This window comes from Centroberyx gerrardi, chromosome 5 (assembly GCF_048128805.1).
Source record: "Centroberyx gerrardi isolate f3 chromosome 5, fCenGer3.hap1.cur.20231027, whole genome shotgun sequence".
In the NCBI taxonomy this organism is placed as follows: Eukaryota; Metazoa; Chordata; class Actinopteri; order Beryciformes; family Berycidae; genus Centroberyx; species Centroberyx gerrardi.
Genome location: NC_136001.1, coordinates 24,832,085 through 24,857,126, shown reverse-complemented (window position 1 = coordinate 24,857,126; position 25,042 = coordinate 24,832,085). Strand labels below are relative to the sequence as shown.

General features: G+C 45.3%; 1 protein-coding gene across 1 annotated transcript in view; it reads right to left on the bottom strand.

The window, feature by feature from the left end:
* Positions 1-5,606: 5,606 nt before the first annotated feature.
* Positions 5,607-25,042, bottom strand: part of LOC139907957 (plexin-A1) — a 98,068-nt gene continuing 78,632 nt past the window's right edge. The window contains exons 19-29 of the mRNA XM_078283606.1: positions 22,904-23,160; positions 19,366-19,432; positions 16,701-16,847; positions 15,857-16,016; positions 14,755-14,858; positions 14,200-14,296; positions 11,787-11,977; positions 9,595-9,764; positions 8,940-9,152; positions 8,436-8,586; positions 5,607-7,999 (exon numbers count right to left, since the gene is read on the bottom strand). Of these exons, the coding sequence (XP_078139732.1) occupies positions 7,904-7,999; positions 8,436-8,586; positions 8,940-9,152; positions 9,595-9,764; positions 11,787-11,977; positions 14,200-14,296; positions 14,755-14,858; positions 15,857-16,016; positions 16,701-16,847; positions 19,366-19,432; positions 22,904-23,160 (1,653 nt within the window). The 3' untranslated portion in view covers positions 5,607-7,903. The remainder of the gene's footprint in view (positions 8,000-8,435; positions 8,587-8,939; positions 9,153-9,594; positions 9,765-11,786; positions 11,978-14,199; positions 14,297-14,754; positions 14,859-15,856; positions 16,017-16,700; positions 16,848-19,365; positions 19,433-22,903; positions 23,161-25,042) is intronic.

Sequence of the window (25,042 nt, the reverse complement as noted above, 5' to 3'; positions counted from 1 at the left end):
GGCATGACCCCATCGCCTAGCGGGGAAGACAGGCGAGTCAGACAGGCTCCCATGCACAGCAGGAGGTCTCCACAGGGGACTATGTTTACTTGTGTGTGTGTGTGTGTGTGTGTGTGTTTGTGTGTGTCCGGGGAGGCAGGGGAGGTCTGCAGGGGTCACTGAAGGCTGGAAGGAGAACGCGGTGGCGCTCGGAGGTCAAATTCATCCTTACATCTCTATTGGTGCGATCAGAATGTGTGTGTGGCCAGAAAACTACTAATAGTCCTGGGCTCGATTCGAAACCAAGACCTTTGTCACATGTCATCCCCCTCTCTCCCCCAATCTTTCCTGTCTATGAACTATGGACTATCATAGAGGTGAAAAAGACCAAAAGATAATCTTAGGAGAAAAAAAGAAAACTATTAATCTATAGGCGGTCTTACCAGTTCAGACTTCACTGCTCTGGATGTTCTGCAATTTCAGCTTCTAATCTATTAAAATGTACCAGCGGTCACTGGTGGCTTTAGTTCTGTTCAGCAGATAACGCCAGATGATACTATAGACTGCCTCTATAAAAGCTCTGTAAAGCCCTATATAGATTGTCAACCCATGTGTGTTAATCAGACATCAGGAAGCTTTAGGTCAGTGGAGCAGGGAATGGATTTTCTCTGGCGCTGACAGGGAGACGCCGGCCGTCCCTAATGGTTTCTACCTGTGGAGAAATTAACAAGCCAGCCAGAACAGAGAGAATCGGCCGGCGAACCTTCACTCCACCTCTGATGTTAAGAGACGGTGAAGGCGTCTCTTCAAATTCATTGACTGGCGGGGAGGAGTTGCCTCGACTCACCTCACAAAGGACGTTTCAAGCACTTAATTGCGCCGCGGAAAGTTAATTAAGGGTTAATGCAGGCGAGAGCAATACTTAACTCAATATGGAATTCATGACCCCAACCCTCTTAAAATGAGCTACATGCAGCTCTAAGAGACTGGCGGTCATGCTAGGAACTTTGTCATCATTAGTGCCTAATGCTAATGTGGCTTGTGCTGCAAACTGACATTATTTGAGAAAGGTAACTTTGACTATAGACATTAATGCTATATTTGAGTCATAGATGTGCTGTTTTTCTTCTTGAAGTAAGACAGTATTGTGCAGGTTACTGCTGCGGTCAAATGAAAACCTCATGTCTGTAAAAAGTTTTTCAGGAGGGAAGGAAAAAATTCTTTGTTTCTTATTGACACCCATGTATGATACACAAAGTGCTTTTAACAGGTTCAAAAGCCCAGGCATTATTAAACTCACTCAACACATAAATGGCTATGTAAACTTTCAATGCATTAGAAAAGGAAAACTAACAAATTGAATACAGTTAGATGATTTTATTAACCGACATGCAGTTCTCTTGTCAGTCTTAATTGTATTGTCTGAGCCACCATTAGCATACTGAAGGAGCTGCCTGCTCTCCTTCAAAAGGAGTCGACTAAAATGTATGATTCAAATTATACTGACCTCAAATACATCACAAAACAATTAAATCATTGTTTAATCTTTCTTTTTTTACCACTCACCCTGAGGACAAGTACTAATCAGGCACAAGAAATTCATAAATTCCAATTGTCTGCAATTATAAACATTACAGAAATATGCAGTAAGTTTTCTAATTAAATTGATTATTATGTCTTCTAAGCCGATGTCTTTGGAAAAACAACAACTTTCCTTAAGTTGATCTATCTGGGCTCCAATTTTTCTGGAGCGTAGCGAGGCAGCGGCTTAAACACCTGACCTGACAGACTGAATATTTACAGAGCTTCAGATCTCCACACTCCTTGGGGAGCTGTGTATGCTGTGTGTGTGTGTGTGTGTGTGTGTGTGTGCGTGTGTGTGTGTGTGTGTGCATGTGTGTGTGTGTGTGTGTGTGTGTGTGTGTACAAAGGTGGTAGTGGGCTGAAGGTTGGCAGCACCTGTACTTTACACCCACTCTCCTTCCCTTCAAACACACACACACAGAGACATGCTCACACCCACAGCCTTTCCTCGGCACCGTAAGTTAGGAACAGTGACAGTAATCCGTCTCGTAGCATCCCCCAACCAGTCACGGCTGTCACCTTCGCCTCGCCAGGAGCAGCTGAACCGCTCACCGGATTTAGGGGCCCTATAGATACCGGCGCCGCTCATGGTGCCCCGGTTCCGCCGTGCTGTTGACGCAACGCGCACTGACAGATACCAAAAGACTCCTCAGCTAAAATAGAATTCCAATTTCACTGGGTTCAGCCTGTGATAAAACATACAGAGCGCCCTTCAATTGTAACTAAACGAGATTAAAGAGGAAAAGGGGGGGGGGGGGGGGGGGTGAGGGGAGGAGGGGAGGAGGTGGGGGGCAAATACAGATCATGGCTTTATTAACTACGGCAACAGAATTTTGCATGCAAGGAGAGGTGGAGGAGGAGGGAGGTGGAGGGGAGGGGAGGGGGGGCTGGACGGGGGGGGGGGAGAAACGAGCATCTTGCGCTTTGCGAGGAATTTATCATAATGTTCGCGCTGCAAGATCATTTGCCTCTTGACAGGATCATTACGAGATTCAGTGCTCCCACGACCATTACGCAATTTCAGCGTTCCTCCTTGGATGGAATTTTAATTGAATTAGCCCGGCTGGTTACACATGGTGCAAACGATAACATTTTCTGTCTATCTGGGCTCATTGAATCCACTGGGGGGTGGGGGTGGGGGTGGGGGTGGGGGTGGGGGGGAGGAAGTGCTGACGGTTTAAGCCGGGCCATGAAAAAAAAGGACAAGGTGGTTTTGGTTCATTCCAATATGCTTTCTTCTGTCTCTCTCTCTCTCTCTCTCGCTCCATACCTTCTTGTTCAGCAACAATGCGGTCCGTGAAAACCTGTGATATGAGGCCTCGCCTCGCCTCGCCTATCTGAGCTAGCTGACGAGCTTCTGTATTATACACTCAGAGCCACTCTTCCATACAAGTGCCCATGTAAGCTGAGAGCATTGCAGGGATGATGTATGGTTAGGGGGTAAACGTGTTAGTATTAACACACCCAGAGAACAAACCCCCACAAGCAACTGAAGTACATTCCCATAAGAATGATTAATGATGCTGGTGATGTTATGAAAAGCAGGCAGAGAGGGGAAGCTACTTCATATGCCGCCCTATAGGGCTTTTTGTTGAATTTTCTCAAGTTTTGACTCAGAAGTCAGGAAGGCTGGTAATACCATTGTTTTGGTTGTGAACATTTCAACAATTACTCTGTTACTAGACACTTAATTCTTTAATCCTAACCAACATAAACAGTTAAAACCAAACTGTACAAGAAATGCATGACTTCATAAAATTACAGACATGCAGAGTGAGCAATGAATGTTTACACAAAGACATGCTGTGGGCTTTTGGGGGTTGTTTTTTGGAGTGTCAGTCAGCCCTATAGGACTGCAGTGAACCGATAAACAAGACATAAGCAGCTCTGTAGTGAAGCAGTTGAGATTTTGGTCAAAGTCAGTTGGTGTGATGGAAAGAGATGGGAAAATAAGGTCCAGGTTGAAAATGGCTGGGGTTTTGCTATAAATCTACAAAACCCTCTGCCTGCCCAAACTACCCAAAGAACATGAGGTTTGAGAATCTAAGGGAGTCAAGGGGGAGGACAGGGTTACTAGCAAGAAAAACTATGAAAAATATTACACATACTGGGATCCACAGTAGCTTTGTCCATAGTGACATGGTGGGAGGAGGGGAATACCCTATCCTATAATGTATTCATAGGAACTAAAAGGCATCATAGGACCATATGGTATGAGTTTAAAATGCATTTGCAATATAACAACAGACCTTCATGATTACTTGCTGCAGGAAGGAAACCTTTTCTTGTCAGGCATCCATTCATAAAAATCCCACAAATCCTCAAATAAAAATTCCAGGCCACACTTTATTTAGCAAAAAATGTTTAATCTCTCCTTGATGCGTGTTTATTTACAAGTAGTAAATCTGCAAAATAGGAAATAACAGAATATTTACACAATGAATGTTAACCTGCAAACTTGTGACAGTCGCTTCAAGTCTGAAACTCTTTAAAAACGTATCAGAATTATTGTAGTATTAAAATTCCTTTGCCACCTCTGTCTGAAACTCATTTGCTTTGTGTTTCCTTGGATCCTATGCGGCTTTCGTTTTGAAAAAGAACAACTACTGAATTTGCCACAATTGGAAGGAAGAAAGAAAAAAAGAACACAATGGTGCCAGGACCTCGACTTGATTCAACCAGGGTTTAGAAAGGCAAAAGTGTGACTCTGCACGTCTAAAGAGCTGACAGACCTTTAGAGGATCTGAAATATGACATACAACCATATGAAAGTTGAACATGAGATACATGACTATGTGTTGACTCCACTCAAACTGAAGGCAGTCCAGCAAAAGAATGTCCAGCAAAATGTTGTTCATTTGTTCAGATTTGATTGAATAACAGTGTAAAAGCCTGCAATGCACTGTCATAAACTCCACTCGCCATGTTCTTATGATAGCATTTTAGATTACAAGTAGGCCTAAGTCAGATGTTGATGCTGTCTCCTTCTGATGACACTGAATAGCCCTGGACATGCTTTATACCACTTCAATAACAATAAATACAAGTCAATTACCACAACAAACAGTGCAAAATGAAGGATAGAGCAGGGTGGCTGGGAAGTTTCACTAAAGAGGCATCTGGACTTGCAAAGCAGGTTGATCTAAAGGCAAGCAGCCATGCAAACAGTAAACAAGCCAACTCCCTCAGCAGTCATTTAATCAACCAAATTACAACCAGAATACAACACAAACGGACCGTGAACCTGAGAATGAATGGAGGATGTTGAAGTGTCTTTAAAAAGCCTGACAGACCAGAAGGACAGCGGTCTCACATCCTCAGCTGGTGTCTGCCTGTGTGCTTACGGAGGGAGCAAGTGTGTTTGTCCCCACTGTACATTGTTATGATATTGATAATTCAAAGGAGTGCCGTTAACAGCACCGCTGAGTTTTGGCTTCAGAAGTCTATTTCCAAGCCTCGTGATCCAAGAGCACCAAAACATATGGATGCAGCAAAAACTCAGCTGTATACTCCAGGGAAAAAAACATGTAAAAAACGCTTGTAAAGCGGACTAAGCATATTTCCGTGAAGGTTTTGCAGTACTCTCTTTATATGATTGCAACTGAAATCATTTCACGTGTGTAACCTGTGCAGCCTCTCACCAACATGGCTGGCTGAAAAGGAGGCTAATATTTCTAACTTATCCAATCGTGGGCAGAGTGGTCCCTCAAGACTGTTTTTGGCTCACAGCATATCTGTAGGTGAAACACTATTTAGTCCCAATAGGAATCCAGTTGAACTAGGCTCATATAGATGCAGTTGTAGAAAGCAATGTCACATCTCAAACACGTAAACAAAAGGTTGCATTGACATGAATTTGGGAGTGTGCTCACTATTCCTGTACGAGAGAGAAGATTGTTTTTTTTTAAGGAACCTGGCATAAAAATGGATAGCAACAGCATTTATGATCAGCATAAAATGACAGCCCTAATGTTTGATAAAAAAACAAGGTACAGAGTAAAAGCAGCAAGTCACGTTTCCATCACAAAAGACACAGATGCTCATCTGATGCAACATTTTCATTTTGATCCTCGAGATCAGGAAAATAAACCTTGAGATCGGTCAAGTACTTCAACTTCAAACCCAAGAGAATTTTGTCTTCCGTGTACCGTAATGTACAATTTACATGTCGAAAATAAAGAGACAACCAAAAAAACAACCTGATTACAAAAAAAATGGCAAATAGCTTCTGTTCATCATGAAAAAGTATACAATTTACAAATGAAAACATCAACAAAAACATTATACAGACCACAGTTTGGTTTTCGGCAAGCAGAAAAAAAAAATGCAGGAAAAAAAAAAAAAACACAACATTGTTTCTCACCACAAAGTCAAAAACCATGACTTCAAGACTTCAAAAAAGAGAAAAAAAGAAATCCTCTTAAGAGAGCAGTAATAAAAAAAAAGCTTAAGCCACACATGGCAATAGGCTTGTTTTGAAACAAGGGCTGGAGGCTAAGGGGAGGATTACTCAGCCTTGTGTAGCTAATGAACAGAGGTGTCTCACCTCCATATCTCTCTATACCTAAACCCCCCCCTCATGGATAAAAAGCTAAACCCCTGTCTCAAACAGATAGGTTAGAGGTGGAGAGAAACACTCAGTATATCTTTACCTTGCCTCACTATGTGGGTATTAACATTGAGAAAGTGGAAGAAATGTGGCCTGAGGCTGAAAACAGCTTTCCCCACTTTGTTTCACCACCGAGGGGCTTGGCTAAGCTCTACCTGACCTCATTGTGGCTCCTGTGAAGAGGTAAACAAAGTCTGCAACCACCAACACTCTGCCTTTGCTCTTACAGGGCTGGTAGGACTGAGTCTAAAATAAAGCCCCAAAGTAGTATCACCAAGGTTGGCCATGCCTTGGGTGGCATACATGATGATAAGATGGCAACTGGCTGACACAAACCCAGGACTGGTGGAATCCTCCCGGTCTTCATCAATCAGATATGGCGGCTACGTGATATTGGAGGCAAATGGGAATATTCATTGTTTCAGGTAGTGCAATGTAGCTACTTCATTGTTCAGTCACTGTACCATGATCCATTAAACTGTCACTTCTTGAGCCCTGGAAGAAAAGAACAAGCCTTGGTGCCATATGCTAATGTGGCCATGATAAAGCAACAATCCTGTGAGTATATTTTTGGTTTTCTGAAACCAAAAGATTGCACTGATTGAATCAGAAACAGCAACTTCATGTCATCACCATTTTCACCTCTTTATGGAAGTGTCCTACGCAGAAAAGAATGACAATTACATGTGTCGCCTTGCTTCCCGCCGTTTTCAACAAGGATCTTGTGATGGTTCATTACTCAAACAATTCTTTTCAGTCACTAGGCATGTTCATATTTAAATCATACGGTAGCACATTCCATCTAACAAAATATCTTTGCACTAAACAACATTCAAAGAAAACATGGCACAGTACAACTTTTTTGTTTCTTTTTCATTGTTTTTTCCTACGTCGATTTTTTTACTTGAAATATCAAATCATGTTTCATTGTTGTTTTTTACTGTTCGTTGGTTAAAATGAAAAAACAAAAACAACATTTCATCCTAATCTTTGTTTCTTTAAAAACGTAGCTGTATTTATATATAATATCTATATAGTCTTCCTTTGTAACGTTTTCTGTAAATTGTGCAAATTCAGCAGTAATACAAGTGGCGAGAGATCAGAGAGTGGGCAGTTGATTACATTTATACAAAAAAAGAAAAGAAAAATCCAACGTCCTTTTAAACTGCGACGCCCACTGGAGTCACATGACCCAGAGAGCCTCTCTCCATTGGCTCATCACAGATTGGTCCATGGTCCATTCCATCCTGCTAATGACGCCAAATATGGAGTTCCTTTCCAAGTTTCCATTGTTGCTTTCCTGACCATCGCTTTATCACGACAAAACTCCAGAAATCAAAATTAAGCAAACCACAAACGACAACAGCCACAATAATCAAATGCTTTCCGGTGACATGGTCTTGGTGTACGCAGGTGTGAAAACGTCCAGTGTCCCAGTCTCGCACACAGACACATGCGCACACACCATATGGCCCGCAGACACACACACACACACACACTCACACACACTCACACGCGCGCACACACGTAAGCATACACAGGCCCGCCCATCTCTGCCGAACCCCCCCATTTTGCAGTGTACTGCTTCAGTCCTTTGCAGTTTGTCTGTCGTATTGTTGGGGGTTGGAGTTTTGTTTGTTCTCTGGGTGAGAGGAGCGAGGGAGATGGAGAGATGGAGAGGAGTGAAGAGGAGGAGGAGGACGAGGAGGAGATGGAGGTGGTGGTCGGTCCTCAGCTGGCCAGGGCCATTGTGTCGATGACCTGCTCCAGCTTGCTCCTCAGTCTCTGTCTCCTCGCCTGCTCGTCCCGCTCCAAAGCCGACAAGATCTGAAGACAGAAAGGGGAGAGGTCGGTGAGTGTTGCAAACGGACTCGCTTTTGCAATCACAAAATGAAGTTTCCGCACGAAGCGTGAACCAGGCATAAGCTCTTCTAGGTCAAGAACATGGATTCATTTTGTCCCAATCTTGGAACACTTGTAGAGCTATTTTAAGACAGTGGACACATGGAAGAACATACACACACAAACATTCAAGCATATGACAAAAACAACACATGTCCACAGCATGTAGACAGGGTGTAACTCAGAAGCTATTCACAAATTAGTGGCATGCTTTCAAAGCTGCAACTCAAGCAATGCACACTTTGTGGCTGTATAGACAGATGTATGTTTTTACATTTCATTACATCTTACAGATATCCTAAGGTGTAAATGCCCAACGAAAGCTGCTGCTGCATCAAGCTGAACACATCAGGCGTCTCACCTCGTCCTTGTACTTGACGATGTAGGAGTAGATCTCATGCAGGGCCGACATACTGTTGAACTGGTTGAGGTGCAGGCGGGACTGCTCCGCCAGGTAGGCACTCATGTCCTGGTCACTGATGGCCGGCATCCTGGAGATGTCCGAGTAGTACCTGGAGAAAGAGATGAAGGAGGGAAGGAAGGAAGGAAGGAAGGAAGGAAGGAAGGAGGGGAAGCAGGCAGAGGAGAGGGGTGGGAAAAAATGACAATATAGCAGAGAGGGGGCAGAAATGTATAGAATAGAGAAGTGTGAAGGTAGGACATGAAGGAATTGAGGATCAGGAAAGAAGAAAATAAAAAAATAATAAAAATGGAGGGAAAGAGGAAAGAATGCAAATCTTGAGATGCTGCAGGCATTTCTTTAAAATACCTTCGAGACAAAAACAAATTTGACATCAAACCGAACTAAGCATCTAATCGCATCTAAATCAATTACATTTATAGACGTGGGAAGGACAACACGTACCTCTCTACCCAGTTCTTGTAGTTGGGGATGTCTTTAGCGTAGAGCAGCTTGTTCGAAGGCGAGTCCTTCCCTAGTTTATGTTCTGATGTTGAACAGGAGTCCATGAAGGTCTGGGCCACCACAGACAAGCAGGCGTCTGTAATGCTGTTCTTATGGATGTCAAACACAAACTGGGGGTTCTTGATCACGTTCACCCAGAACCGCAGTGGAAGACTGGAAGGAATGAGGGGAAAGGGGGATGAGGTGGAAGGAGGGAGAGGGAGAGGGAGAGTTGCAGAGTTAGAAAGATTTGACAAGCTGTTAAGGTGTAGCGAGCGCTGCAATGAATGAAGCTGCATACACAGCACCGGCTGAATAAAGGAGGAGTCTGAGGGATAAAATACCTGAGGCAAGAGAAAGAGATAAAATGAAAAGGCGATGAAATGTGTCTCGGAGCAGCGCCGTACATCCGCTGCACTGGGAATGTAGAAACGCTGCATGTTCGCTGACTCACAGTCAGAGTGTAAATGTTTTCCCGATGACTCAGTGAGCTTTTCTCCACACTAAACACAGACCACCTACCAAATACTGCCTCCCTCGCATGTACACCGTGCAATGATGCCCCTTCCACATACGACACACACACACACACACACACACACACACACAGACTCACCAGTTGCTCTTCCATGTGTGCCGTACATCAGAGTCAGATATGGAGTGTTTGTCGGCCTGCTCGTCCAAGAAGTCGAACATGTACTTGATGGCAAGTGGCAGGGCGCTGCCTCGGTGGGCCGTGCTGAAGATGGTCTCAAACAAGTCATCCACAAACTTCTGGAGCGTACCCTGAGCAGAGGAGGATTCACATCGGCTTAGTTAGTTCTTTAACAACATTTGAAATGTCCCTGTCAGAAGGCAGCATGCTTATAAAGGATGCGTCAATCCTTAACACCTCTCAAAGAAATGGTTAATAAACCTGTGTATCAATTCTACAACCAGCTAGACTACTACAACCACTTCTCTGTGTATTTTGGCCCTGGTGTTGGAGAATTGTCATTAAAGCAGCAATCTGGAATACATGAGCCTATCAGCTGTCGGTACACTAGGTTTTTTAAAGTAGGACTGGAAGATAAAGAAATAAGCCTTTTGCAACATCTCATTGTACCTCACAACTAAGTAGTCATTTTAGTTGGCATTTAGATTAAGGATGGAGCCTTTGAGTTGCAACACCATTAAGAAGCTGCCTTTGCTTGCATGCTCTTTGTTGGTGGTGGTCTCGCTGCAGGCAACGGCTGTCAGTAGCGGGCATTAGAGAATGACAGTGCTTTGCTTTTTGAGACAGTTTATGATGGTGCTTTCAGAGTGCTGAGTGTACTTTACAGTATTTAGGATGAGGCCCAATGAGAGTTCAGCCGAAGGCTGTTCTGTGATGTTTTTTTCCACATCACACAACTTTGGAGACACTGAATCCTCACAAATTCCTCTGAACTTGAAATGATTTGAAATCTCCTCCCACAAGCCTGCGTCTCCCTCTTTCCCAGCTTCAAGCATCCAAACTACCTTTTTCAAAACCTTATTTAAACCAGCCAGAACTGGAATCTGCACTCTCCTATTCATCCACACATCCATAAATCAGCTTCCTAAACACACAATGCTGTGGGGGCTGTAATAAATAAGAACAAACTGCAGTTTTCCGAGTCCCCCCATTGTCTTCCTCTGGCTTGCATGTTAATTATTTCCCAATCGAGCCAGCCCTGGTCGTGCTAACCTTGCACTTTCCTACCTGGAGCTAGAACAATGGAAATCTGGAGCTAATGAGTGAAACATAGGGGGAGGGGAAGTGCCGGGGTGAGCAGATTCACCAAGCTAGTTAGTACCTGCAAATGAGGGCAAGGGGTAACACTGTTGGTAGGCTGTATGGGCAGATGAAGCACCATGTATGTGTGTGCGTGCGTGTGTGTATGCAGGAGTGTGTGCAAAGAGATTATGTTCTGAGAGACTTGTTGTTGTGAGTCAGGCTCTGTTCATATCTTGATGTTACGAGAAACCAACCTGGATCAATGTGTATTTTGTGTGAGTTTGTTTGTGTGTGTGTGTGTGTGTGTGTGTGTGTGTGTAAGGAGGTGGCAGAATGAGGGGTGAACGTGCTGACACCACATCAGTTTCAACACTTCCAGAGTATGGCATGGTGCCAACTGCTGTTTCACAAAGCAGTTTTACCGTGCTGGGAACTCGATCGCGTCCTGGCCAATGGCAGATCGACGACTTACTCAGGGATGAAATACACATTGACCCAAGTTTGTTTCTCCAACACATCAATGCACACACTGAGCCTGACTCCAGACTCCAAGTAACCTTTCAGGCCATAATCTGAACACACACACACACACCACATAAAAACCTGAATACAGATTCCACAGTGTGGTCTGGAGAACGTAGTGGAATTTGGCGAGTAATGATTGTAGGGTTAAGCCCCGGGCCTATAAGCCCCGAGGCCACCAACAGAGGGCCTAGTAGCACCAACCAAACAATTCAATAGTCAAAGGTCAGCCTCCTAATTAAGACACATACTCATTCTTGTGCGTGTGTGTATCCTTGTGTAAAAGGTTATGAAAAATGTTAATGAGCTTTGAGACGCCCACCAAACAAAGGTCAATGAGGGTTGCTGGTGGAAGTCGGCTAAATGACACGGACTTGGTGGAGTGGGGTTTTTGGCTAGAAGTGTGAGTGTGTGTGTATCTGTGTCTGTGTGTAAAAGAAGAGAGCTCTGCCAAAATATCTCACTGCCATGCCATGCTTTTCTGTGTGCATTCATAGATGAGTGTATGTTTCGGTGTGTGTGTTTATCCCTGTGTGTCGTCTCCATACCTTGGTAGCCAGCAGTCTGGTCAGGTAGATCTCAGAGACCATCTTGCTCCCTCTGTCCCCCTCCCTCTGGTCTGAGTGGTCGTGGTTCTTGACCAGGTGCCACAGTTTGGTGCCGCTCTCCAGGTCGGGGGTGATCATGGGAGTTCGGGAGCGCAGGCTGTCTGGACTGCTGGCGGTCCTCAGCATGCTCTCTGCACAGGAGAGGAGGGGGGGACAGGGAGGGGAGCTGAGTGAATGGGCCAAAATAACAGTGGCAATTTCATGGTGAGAGATGATCATGCACTTTGTCATGTTAGTTTGGTGGTTTTTTTTATTTCAAGTGTTCTGGTAAAAGGAGGTAATTTGCTGCAACAATGCCAAAGAAATTCTGTTTTCGCTTTCCCCCCCTTGTCAGGAAGGTCAGAGGTCAGGGTCATCTATTCAGGGTAGTCAGTATCTTGCTCAAGGACACTTCAGCAGAGCCAAGGCTTGCCGACATGGAGGCTTGAACCCAGGCCCTCTGGCTGAAGGATAGTCTCTCTACTGACTACACCACACTGCTGTCCTGTTATCTATGTCAATCTGCTTCTATTTTTTCTCAAGTGTAATGGGCTAAAACATCACATATTTAGGGGTGTAACAGTAATTGGAAAGATGGCACATCTATGCATGGCTGCATAGATGTGATATAACACATACTGCATCTTTCAATGAAATAGCCAGGGTATTTGTAATTTTATATTTAATTAATACATTTCGATTATATATAAGAATAACTGCGCGCAGCTTGGTGCCACTCTGCAGTTAACTACAGAGTACACGTCATTTTCTCTTATTCAACATTAAAAGGGGAACTAATTTAGGTTGTGTAGGTGGAAAATATAGCATGAATAAGAAATTTGAGGCAGCTGAAGAGAGCAAAACCTCCCCATGAAGTTAAAAGGGTTTTTGAAAGGTGACAGCTTCACCTACTTACACGTCACTCTTTCATTCCAGAATAAATTTGTCTGTCACTCTCTCCTGCTCCCTTCCTTCCTCCCTCCCTTTGTTGGACAGTGATCCCCGATTTTGTGACATCGAGCATTAGGCTTTCAGTTTGAACGCCTGTCACTTCCGTGAAGAAGCAGGGGAGGATTGAGAGGTTCATAATGTCAAGGGAGAATTTGGGACAGATTCAAGCCAGGGAAGTACAGAGTTAGTAGGGTGTGTGTCTGTGTGTGTGTGTGTGTGTGTGTGTGTGTGTCATCTAGGAAGGACTCAGGGAGTTACAGTATATAGGAGAGAGATTGAGAAAGTAGAAAAGAGGGAGAGACATAAAAGTGGAAACAAGTGGAGAAAGGTGAAAAGAGGAGTAAGGACGTAGAGAAAGTGGAAAGGAGAGAGTGATAGCAGAGGGACAGAGGCCACCTTCACACCTGGCACCAGCATGTCTGGTATCTGGATCTGATGTTCCAGGATCATATTTTCACCTGGCATACACTCAGGCATAAACACTGAAATCTGATTTCTCTTTCCCTTGCCAAAACGCAGATTATCACTTCCTCTCGTAATATTTCCGTCCTTAATTAACAGTAAATACCTACCGCTTATTCCCCATCCATGAGTATCCTGACAATCCATTTGTGACAAGTACGTTCCTATCTGAGCTGCCTGCCACCTGGTTGCTTTTGCGTTGCATTTACAGATTGTTTTTAATGTGCCCAAACACATCTCTGACCTTCTCTAAAGGGGGATTGGCTGACTGAATCTTTAATGCATCTTGGGTGCATTTACCCCACAATATAATTACAAGACGATCAGATCAGAGAGAAGAGTGGGTGAGAGCAGAGAGAAAGAGATAAAGGCACTAAACAAAGAAAGAGAAGTGAGAAGTGATCAAGAGCCTGTGAGGAGAGGAGCTAACCAGCCAGCAAGCCACATTAGCCAGACCCCGGGGTCGTCCCTGTCCCTGTTCGTCTGTCTATCCATCCACTGTGACAGGCGGAGGCTGCAGTAAGTGACGTGACACAGGCCTGCTCCAGCGGTCACGGCTCAAAATACAGACAAACTGACTGACAGAGAGACTGACAGACTGACAGACAGACCACACCCGCCACTCTCCTCCATGTCAACCTGCGCTGTCGACAGTTGTCACGTATGCCATTCTCTAGTGATGGAAATTTACAGCACGCAATTCTTAACAAGAATGTCAATTTGACAGTAGCGTTGTCACAATAACCAAAATTTCGATACTTTGTATGTTGTAAAAAGATTGAATTCGACGTTGAATTTTACAAATGTTTGATTTTTTTTTTTATGGAACTATTTTGCGTACTATTTTGGACACCCAAATGTGTGCACACATAAACGTGTACACACAAAAACGTACGTGCATGCGCACACACACAAACAAACATACACACGTACAAACACACACACACACCTTCTCTCGTACCGTATCTGCTGAGGGACTTGGTGAATGTGGAGGAGTTGGAGATGTTGTAGGCTGAGTTCTGTTTGGGCACCAGGGCGATCACTGAACCGTCTGTCACCTGAAACAGCAGCAAGGACATGACATCACTGCATGTAACGCCAAACAGGCATTATCACAGACAACTACAGATTACAGTTCAACCACACAAACACATCACCATGCTAAAATGCAATTTGAGGAATTCAATTCCAAAATGCTACATACTGTAACCATTGAAAATCTCTAAAATATAGAGAATGGAGTCATATTATCAACCGAGTACTTAAGTTACAACTAAAATGTTTTCAATTTGCAACACTTTCTAAGAGTAGGTGTCATAATCTGAGTATTTTAAAATACAACAAACTGCCATCACATTATTTCAAGGTGCTGAAATCTACTCAACACAATGACAGACACAACATACAAATACGTCACGGAACTGGCAGGCGATACAAATGCACAACAATGAATGAAGGAGGCGTCATTGTTCCCACGAGAGAGGAAGAAAGAAGGAGCGGTGAAGCAGCGGGGTACCTGGTAGTGAGCCAGAGTGTTCAGTCTCTTCCAGTCGTTGTCTATCTTAGTGGTGACGTCCTCGTCCTGGAGGATGATACGAGCCATCCTACCCTGGCGCCATTCTGTGACACACACACACACACAGGACATACAGGTAAGGTTATGTGAGTTTGTTTTATTTGAGGAAAAAAAGGAGAAAGAGAATTACGTATAGTATGTTCTTGTGAAGCAGGGTTCATCTTTGTGCATTCAGTATTCCTACCCAGGTGTGAGTGTGTGCATACATACACTCAAGGGTGGAAGTAACTTATTACAATTACTGTAGTTACTGTAACTGTACTGCTTTTATGTGTAATTCTAGGAGGAGTATTTCCAGTAATTTTACCTTTACTTAAGTATGTTTTGACTGAAGCATTCTACTTTGCTACATTTTAAATCCCATCCTTTACAGAGTATAAATTGTGTGGGCTCTCCATCTCACATTGCATCAGAAAGTGGGCAGTTGTAAATTGGCAAAATGTGGAGCTATTTTTTTTTTTTCCAATTACAAGAATCTTGTTTGAACTCTGTCTTCTTTTAGAAGCCTTTTAGAATTGCATGGAAAAGATCACATCTAACAATGTTCTGTGATCTTCTGTAAAAAGTAAAAGTAAATTGGCAACTTAAACTCTGAGTATATATTAAATTAGCTATTTTTTTACTTTTACTTTTTGACCTCTACCTAAGTAAAATTCCAGCAAAGTAACAGTACTTCTGCTTGAGTATGATATTTTGATATATTTACTCTTTCCCCCCATACACCCAGTGGTCGCTTGGTGCACCTCCCTGTTTATGCAAACAGCTCGCTCTTCCAGACAGTGAGTCAAGTGGCTGTGGCACGCAGACAGGGCAGAGGGGGAATGGGCAAGGTGCAAATTTAAGTTTGGGCTCCCCACCAGGATGCATCTAGTTTAGTAGAGTATCACCTCTCCTGTCTGAAGGGTCCCCTCTTGCTTGAGGGGTCCTGAAAATATTCCCCATTTACCCCCCACTAGCAGTGCACCTGTGTTCTGTGTGTATACTTGTTCATGTGTGTGTGTGTGTGTGTGTGTCTGTGTGTGGTTGCTCTCCCTCTCCTTACCCAGGTCCATATCAGAGGCCTTGGGTCTCTGGGAGTACGGGGTGCCCTTGTACACCGCATCCAGCAGCTTCTCCTTCACCTGAGTCACGGTGTCGCAGTTCAGACCCTTCACCGTCACCTCCGGCGCGTTCTCGTTCTCCGGGTTCACACAGTGCAGTGTCTACAGGGGCAAGGGTCGGAAGGCAAAGGGCACGGGTCACATTTAGACTAGGAGGTCAGCAGAGACCAGAAGCAGTAACTATTGATGTGTGGAAGAATGACCCCGGAGTGATTTTTGACCTGCAAACGAACACTTTACACAGCAGTTTAGGACCAATGTTGCCGGCCAGGGCTTGTGGTTAAGGAATACTGTGCGAGTACGTAGCTGTTTATGATTATGTGTTTATTAAAGGTTCCATTGATTTCCCACTTATTTATGTCATGGGTCATAAAGCTCGGGGAATATAAGGTGAAATTGTAGATGGACAATATTGCCAACATTTATAAATAACCACTGATTTAGCAACTTTGATTTTGAAGGAAAGAAGGAAGGCATGGCTTTTCAGAAACACTACACATGCTCTACGCCAATGTCAACGCAAATACTGTATCTACTATATGTGTGCACCTATGTGTGCAACTTTCTCCTTGCACCACATGTGAGGTCCAGTTGTACCTGTACCATGTATGCCAGTATGTGCTTATTCACTACCTGAGTGTCTCTGCACCATTGCATCCGAGACAAAGTCCTCCACCTTAATATTGTACTTAGCGAATAATGTAATTTGGATTCTGATATTTTGTCGTAGCTACAAGCCCACTGAGGGTGTCTACTGTGTGTGTGTGTGTGTGTGTGTGTACTGACCAAAGTCTTGTAGTCAATCTGCTGTCTGATGAGTTTGTCCTCGCTGAGGGAGTAGCGGGCTTCTCCTGTGATGGCGTCTATCGGTCCCTTCTCCATCTGCTGCTTCATGGCACAGTACAGCATGAACAGGGGCTCCCCAGCACACTCCTAGAGAGAGAGAGAGAGGGAGAGTGTGTGTGTGTGAGAGAGAGAGAGAGAGAGGGGTGAAAAATACAAGTTGATAAAGAGAGAGCGTGGGGGAAGAGAGGAAGGAATTGAAGGAAAGGGACAGAAAAAATAAGTTAAAATGCATGAAAAGGCACTTCAATACATTGCAAGTGCAACTGTGCAAAAACTTCACCTACAAGAAATACAGTGGAACAAAACAAAGTGCATAGCTTTGCTGACCAACTCTCCCTTTGTATTTCTAATCTTCTTTCAGCCAACTACAGGCAGACTAGTAAATGACAAGGCCGTGGCCTGTGTTGGCTATTGGCACACTGACAACTGACAGACACACAAACACACTCTCTCTCACACACATGCACACACTAGCCTCTCCCCTGTGTCTCTTCTCTGGGAAAAACACCCTTTAATAAGGTGTGTAACTGTGTGCGTATGTGTGTCTGTGTGTGTGTGCGTGTAAGTGAGAGAGAGAAATAAGAGAGAGAGAGAGTGAGTGTGAGTGAGTGGCAATTGATGGAGGAGTTAATAGAAGGTTAACGACTGAGGAGTGAAAAACGCTTGGAGAAGCACTTTGGTGTGTGAGACGTGTCAACCAGGCAACGAGCGCTGGGATGTTGGGCCTCTGTCTCTCCCTCTCTCCCTCGCTTTTTCACCTCTTTTTCACTCACTCGTTCTGCTGGGCTGCCAACTAAGCACTGCCTGCCTGCGTGGTTTCTCCGCTTCCTTCATCTTACACGGTTCCATATTAATTGCTTTTCATGAATGTATTTCCAAATGCACTTGGTCTCAGGATTTAAAAAGGGGCTCCATGATCCTATTCAAATAAATGTAGCGTAGTCAATAGGTTATTTCTGAAACAAATTTTGTGACTGTGTTCTCTTTAAAGCTACGATACGCAACTTTTTATCTTGAGGCAAATTATTGGAAGTGCCGTCCTCCTCCCCTCAGCTGGACAAGTTCATGCCTGAACACTTGTCAGTCATCTTAATGAGCTGTCTGATGAACTCTAGCTTCCTATGAAGAAGACATAGCAAAGCATCCTACCTGTCTAGCAGTGTGCAGGCTCTGCGTTGGGGGGGACGACAAGTCAATCCTAAGAATAAGGGAGTGGATTTTTTTTTTTTGCCTTACTCCTGTTCCCTTTGGTAAGTACAAGCCTCATCTCTTTCCTTCCTTTGAACACCTACATGACCTTTATCCCTCTCTGTTCATACCTGGATGAACTCTGAAATTGTTCCAGGTCTTTCTCTTTTAAGTGAGCCCTAAAACACACTTACAATTCAGACAAAGAAAAAGGCTGAATTGTCAAAGTTAGATAAAAACTGGACTAGTAACCTTGCTGCTAGCTAGCTCCAGTAATCATTTGCCCTCCACTCCCCCCTCTCTCTCTCTTTCTCTTCCACTCACTCTTTGTTCCCTTTCCATTTCCTCCTCCCTCCCTCATTGTCTCATTTCTCTCATCCCTCCATAGCCATTTCTATCTTACTGGCCATGCTCTCCTCTCTCCTCCCTCCATCCCCCTGCCCTTGCCTCTCCTCCCAATGTCGCTCTTGTCTGAAGTTATTACACACAGAGCTGTTTAAAAGACGGAGGGACAAGCACACACACGCACACACACACACACACACACACACACACACACACACACACTTTTCCCCGACCGCTTCCTTGGTAACCTACTCCCCTGTCTCTGAACCCGGCTCTGGTTGGGCAGTCTTGCTATTAGAGCCAAAACACACACACAAACACACACACTGACTTGGACCCCTGGGGGCCTGGCTGGTTAGCTGTCCAGCCAAAATGCCTGCTCTGGCTGGGGTTTGAGGCCTCGCTGCTAACTGATTAGCTCCAGCAGAGTTTGAATACAGAGGATGTGTGTGTGTGTGTGTGTGTTTAGGCAAGAATTTAGCGCAGCTGAAGCCACAATAATTCTCTCTGATTCCGTATCAGAGGGAGACTGAGGGAGAGGAATTCAGGAAGAGAAAGAAGAAATACATATGGAGAGAGAGAGAGAGAGAGAGAGAGAGAGAGAGAGACAGAAATGAGAGAAAGCATTGTGTTAGATCTCTGGCTGGCTCTTCTACCATTCCCCTAAGCCCCAAAGCTATGAGGGGGATACACACACGCGCACGCATACAGGCAAACACACACACACTTTCTCGGCTCTAAAAGAATCCAGCGAGGGACACAAAGAGAGGACAGGTTAGTGCGACAGGCTACGGCGATCACAACAACATGACCAACTGTGTCTGAACAGCGCTTCAAACTCCACATATACCACAATTCAGGGAGGGGAATTTACCACATGAAAGGCAGAGGTAAGGGATAGGTAGCCTGCCGCCTCTGCCTTATCTAATGCTGCAGCTGTGTGTGTGTGTGTGTGTGTGTGTGTGTTAGTACGGCATTTTTTTTTCCTATTCCGAGACACCAATAGCATTAGTGTCGCCTCAGAAGCTTGTGTGTGTCTATGCGTGTGTGTACGTGTGACAGACAGTTGTACCTTGAGGAACTTGTAAAGCAGGAAGGTGAACCAGTTGGTGAGCATCTTCTCAGCTACCGACTCCGTCCTGGGAGAGAGAGATGAAAGGAGGGTGGGGAGAGAGAGCGAGAGAGAGAGGGAGGGAGAGGAGAAAGAGGACAGAGTAGAAGGTGAGGGATGAGGGAAATAATTAAAGACGGTGAGAGAGAGACAGGGAGAGAGAGTGAGGGGGGGGGGACAGGTAAAGGCGAGAGAAAGGGGGTTGAAATATGAAAGAGAGAACGAAACGGGAGAGAAAAAAGAAAGGAGAGAATCATATTTTTTTTTCTTTTTCCCCAATTCACCACCAAACTCAGCAGCGCATAAACCACAATAACAAGAGGAGACACTGGGAGGTATGGAGTGATCCCAAACCTCTCCTCCCTGTTGCAACAAGCTCACCCAAACAAGCCCCCCTGGCTGCGATCTGTGGGCATAAACCAACACTTTCATCACGGGGGGAAAAGGCATTTAAGACACGCTCGCACATCAAAGAGAACACGCGGTATTATCAGACGCCGCGGTTAGCCTTCAAACATCCGAGCCTTTCCCTTTGCTCTCTCTCCCTCCCCCCCCCCCCCACTCTCACACGCAAACAAATTAACTTGGCATAACAAACCCCGCCATTTCTTTCATTGTTTCACCTCCCCCCCCCCTTTACTTTTTTTTCTCCTTCAAGCAAACCCACACGTCTTCATTAAAAATGCAGCAATTAGTATAATTCGCTAACTTCTCTCGTTAATCACAAACCTGCCGCGTAATGAGGGGAACCTCCGCCACGTGCACGCTCCCACACGCACGCACGAGCGCGCCCGGGCAAAAGAAAACAGAGCAATTAAAAGGCATTGTAATTAACGGACTTATTGCGTCTAATTTGTTAAACAGCTAAAAGGGAGACCGGTGCCGGGGGTATGTGGGGAAAAGGGGCACGAGAAAGGAGAAAAAAAACAACATTATTTTACTCTCTCTCTCTCTCTCTCTCGCTCTCTCTCATCGTCCCTAGTTTTACCTCCTCGCCTTCCGCTGTCCCTCTTTTTAACATCAGAGAGGAAGAAAACAAGAAAAACTGCTTAATTACCCATTCCCTGTTTACTCCTAGATGAATGAAAGATGCACAAGAGCTTCCTGGAGTTTTCTGCGGTCTTCTGCTAGGTTACTGGGTTGTGTAACTGGGCCACATTCCCACACTTTCCAAGCATCTTTACACTAGCTTCTTGTAAACATTACTTCTCCATCATTTGTCATTAGTGCGGTATAGGGCGTGGCACGCTGAAGCAAGGCTCATTCTCTTGAGTAATGACAGGAGAGGAAGATATTTTATTGTCAATTTTGCACGGAAAGTTTTTTTTTTTCATGGAGGGACAGGAAGGGAATAAAGGAACGGAGAGGAAAGTAGGCCAAAGCACAAAGCTGTTGAAGGCCTGTAGCAGGACCGAGACATGAACTCCTATGTTTCCGCGAGCCTCCTGTTTGACTGTCGACTGTTGTTTGATGTATGTGGGATTGTTTTCTTTCTTGGCTGTCAGCAAAATATAGCGGATGAAAGATGAGGCAGCGAGGGATGGAGGAACGAGGGAGGCGAAAGCACCTGGACAGAACACGCTTTTGGGCATGTCAGAGCTTGATAGTGGGCGACTCGTAACATCGTCTAACTCACGAAATCTACGTCCCTGCGTCCGTCCTTCCAAAACTTTCGATACGCGCACTGGGGGGGTGGGGGTGGGGGGTGGAGGGGGGGTTGATGCAGCTTTCCTGGCCACACACAGCGAGGCTGCGACTTTGAATACCGCTTAAAATTTGAGGCTCTGTTGTACAAATCAAACCGAATGCGCTCGATGGGAATGGCACAACTCCATCATAAGGGATGGAGCGCCACATGGGAGCAGGCAGCGCGGCTTTTCTCCTGTGCCTTTTCCTGCGCAGGCCGTCCAAAAATAAAGATTTCTAAAGCCTAACTATTGCGGTAAAAAGACCAAAACAGGGTGAACCGTGTGTAATGATTGCCGAGCTTATTAACGCCAGCTCCTGAGGCTAGTGTAGTTAGCAGGGACAGCGTGTTGTGACCATACGCCCCAAGAGGGGATTGGAAAAGGCTTCACACAGGCACACTGGCTGAGAGTCATTTATTTGATTAGATTTTTAATTAAATATCTCTCCGAGGAGAAGGAGGAGAGAAAAAAAAAAACATAACTTTTTTTTTTTTATCATTTAATGTCTAATTCCAATTTATTTGGAGACAGGCCATTTCTCTAATTGTGTCTTTCCTTAAATACGTGTCTGACTTTCCCTGCCCGGCCGTCTGCAGTAACCCATTTTTCCTTCTCTCGCTCCTTCTGCCTGCCTACTCTCTTGCCATATTGCACCTTTCTACCTTCCTACTGCCCTTCCATCCTTCCTTCCTCTTCTCTCTCTCCATCTGTTCCTCTGCTCTATCCATTCGCATCCTGCACAAGCCTCCCTCTAGACATTTTGCCCTCTCTTTCTGTCAATCACCGTCTCCCTCCCTCCGCTCCCCCTTCCTCTCTTTCACTCTGGCCTATTTGCCGTGTCTCTTTCACCTCACGCTCTCCCCTTCCTCCCCTCCTCTCTGTTTTGAGCACTGCCCATCTTCCCCTTCTCCCCTCTTACCTATCCCCCCCTCTCTCTATCCCTCACGCCGCTCCTTGTGTATCCTGCTCCTCTCTCCCTTTACCCCCCTCCATCCCTTCCATCCCTCTCTACCTATAGCCCACCTTTCTCACCATGTGTGTGTGTGTGTGTGTGAGAGAGAGGTCTCTGCTGTCTGACTGCGGCTCCGTTGGGAGTGTGTGCGCGCTCAGGGGTGTAATCCTGTCTGACAGGGACAGGGTTGAGAGAGAGAGAGGGGAGCTAACGTCACGTAGCCCTCTAAAAGCTACAGCCGCCCCCCACCTTCCCATTCTATAGCTCCAAACAAATCACTGGATGTCCTTATGGGGCCTCATCTGGGGCTTCTTTCATTTCCTCTTCTCATCCCTTCTCCCATACTTAATCTTTGTATCTATCTCCGAAGACGACCGACGATCCGCGTTTTGTTTTAAACTCTTCTGACGAGTTGAACTTATACGCTACGACGATAGTCATGGGGATTAAGATAATGTGTGTAACCATCTGCTTGGTTTCGCTGCGCGCGTTACCACTGCCACGACAACAGGGGGTCAAGCAAAATAAGAGAACTTCCACAAATTTAAAATTTTTTTTTTAGGAGGTGTAGACGGTCAGGGTGCCTTTGTTTCGGTAGGGTGCCTCTTCTCAAGGACACCCTACCCAGTCAAGAGTACGATAAACAAAAGTCTTTACGACAACAGACACACACACACACGAATGAACACATTCGAGCAAGGCACCAGCAGGAGACAAAGGGGCAGGGGCTCAAACTCGAACTCCCAGTGGGGAAACTATCTGTGCGTGCGCCTGAAATGTCTCCTGCACATCCGACATGTTTTGTGTTTGAGTTTCAACCGCTCTCCCTCCCTCCCTCCCTCTCTCCCTCCCTTCCTACCTCCTGAGCAGCAGCTTGGGGTGGTTCTTGCTCTCCAGGTTTTTGTCTATCAGGTCGGACAGGAGCTGTTTGAGGACCCCCGTGGCGTACTCCATCTCCCCCTGCAGGGCGGTCATGATGAGGGAGGCCACGTTGCCCCGGTCCCGCATGGAGAAGGAGCGCTGCGCCTCCAGCGTGCGGATGAAGGTCAGCAGGAAGTGCTTCTTGGTCAGCAGCTGGCCGAACAACGTCAGGGCCTTCTCCACGTTCGCCTGGACCTGGAGGGGAGGGTACGGAGGGATGGGGAGGAGCGAGGAGAGAGGGAGGGAGGGATGGGTGGGTGGGGAAAGGAGGCGTTTCGGTGGGAAGGGGGGAGGAGAGAAAATGAAAGGGAGGCATGGATCAGTGGATGGAGGAAGGGGGAAAGAGGGAGTCGTCGAATTAGGCGGAAGGGGTAGGGGGGGGAAGAAGAGAAAGGGGCCGAAAAGGAAGGATAGGAATGAAGCGAGAGGAGAGATGTACGGGAGGGGAGAGGGAAAGTTGGAAAGTTAGAGACGAAGGGAGGGAAGGATGGAGGGAGAGGTTGAAGGAGGGAGGGAGTAAGGGAGAAGGAGTTCGAGGGAAGAGGAGAAAAAGGCAGAGTTAGAGGCAAGAGGGAGATAGGGGTGGGAAATTAGGGAAGAAGGGAGGAGGAAGAGATAGAAGAGTAGGACAGAGCGATAGGAGGGAGGGAGCAGGATGAGGAGAAAGAATTGGTTGCGAGTTATAGTAGAGAAATGGATTAATGAGTATGTGCGAGAAAGGGGAATATAAGATGAAGGATGCATTGCAAAAGAGCCACGCATGCACACGCTCATACACTCCGGCGTACACACACTATATCATTCTTGCATTTAATGTCGCAAAGCACACAATACATTTATCTACGTAAAGAGAAAAGCAGCAAAGTCGATTCCGCTCCAGCTTCCAGATGTATCCATAAAACAGGGCGTTCAACTCTCTTCCTCCCCATTTCTTTCTCTCATGTCCTCCTGCACTGTCGTCTCTCTATCCGGTATTCTCCTCTTTTCCAGTTCTGCATCTCACTCTCTTTACCTCCCTCCATCCCTCACTGACCCCCCCCCCCCCCCTCCCCTGACTTTCTTCCTAGCCCAAAGCAAATGGGCAAGCCTTTCCCTTTGAGAGAGAAACGGAGGTTTGAAGTGGGAATGTGAGCTTCATGCCGTAATAAGAAATTGATCTGCCTGCTAGCGCGCTACTGTGGCCTGTGATTGCCTGGGCCATACAAATGAAAATCCAATGTTGCGCTAGACTATCCCGCAGGAATACAGTTGATAGCACTAGTAGATATGTCTCAAAGCCCTGTCCTTACACCCACCACCACAACCAATCATATATATATATACACATGGTGGTGAGATATGGCGCCTGAGTGTATGCCTGTGCATTAGCGTGTGATGTATATGAAAGGGTGTAGCGTATACACGGAGATGATAAAAAGTATATGTGTGTGTGTGTGTGTCGTGGCGTTACAATGTCCATATAGCCTGGGTTAATGTGAGTGATAGAGTGTTCCCTCTTGAGAAATGAGCAGTAGTGGAATAAAAAAAAGCGGAGTGTGTTTCATTGAACGTGTGAACATTGCTTTCTCAGGGGCCTGGGACACACTTGGTCCTGTAGAGGCAATCTATCACTTCTACAGAGTGTTAGTGTAGCTCAGACTGAAGTTACTGCCCAAAACAGAGCCTCCCCTTCACTCTGTTACATTAAACCGAGTAGCTTTCACCAAGAGTTCTTTACCTCACTAGCCTTAAACTGACTTCTAACTCAATTCCTTGACGATACCTAAAAAGCTGTTTGCTGCACAGACTAAGGTTAGACCAATATTGGGCTTTTATTAAATATTGGATATTGGCCAGTCATGTCGTCCACCTCTGATATGATGGAGGTTCATCCCGACCACAGCGACATAAAAACTGTAGAACCGGCAATGAAATTTTATTTTCTTAATTATATATATATTTTATATATATATATAATTATATATATATATATGTATTTTATTGATTCATTTAATTGTTCAATTATGTTTTTTGTAAATAATTTAAAGGCAGTGACGTATCCCAAAGTTTCCCCTCCCATTGAATAGGAGGGGAAGGT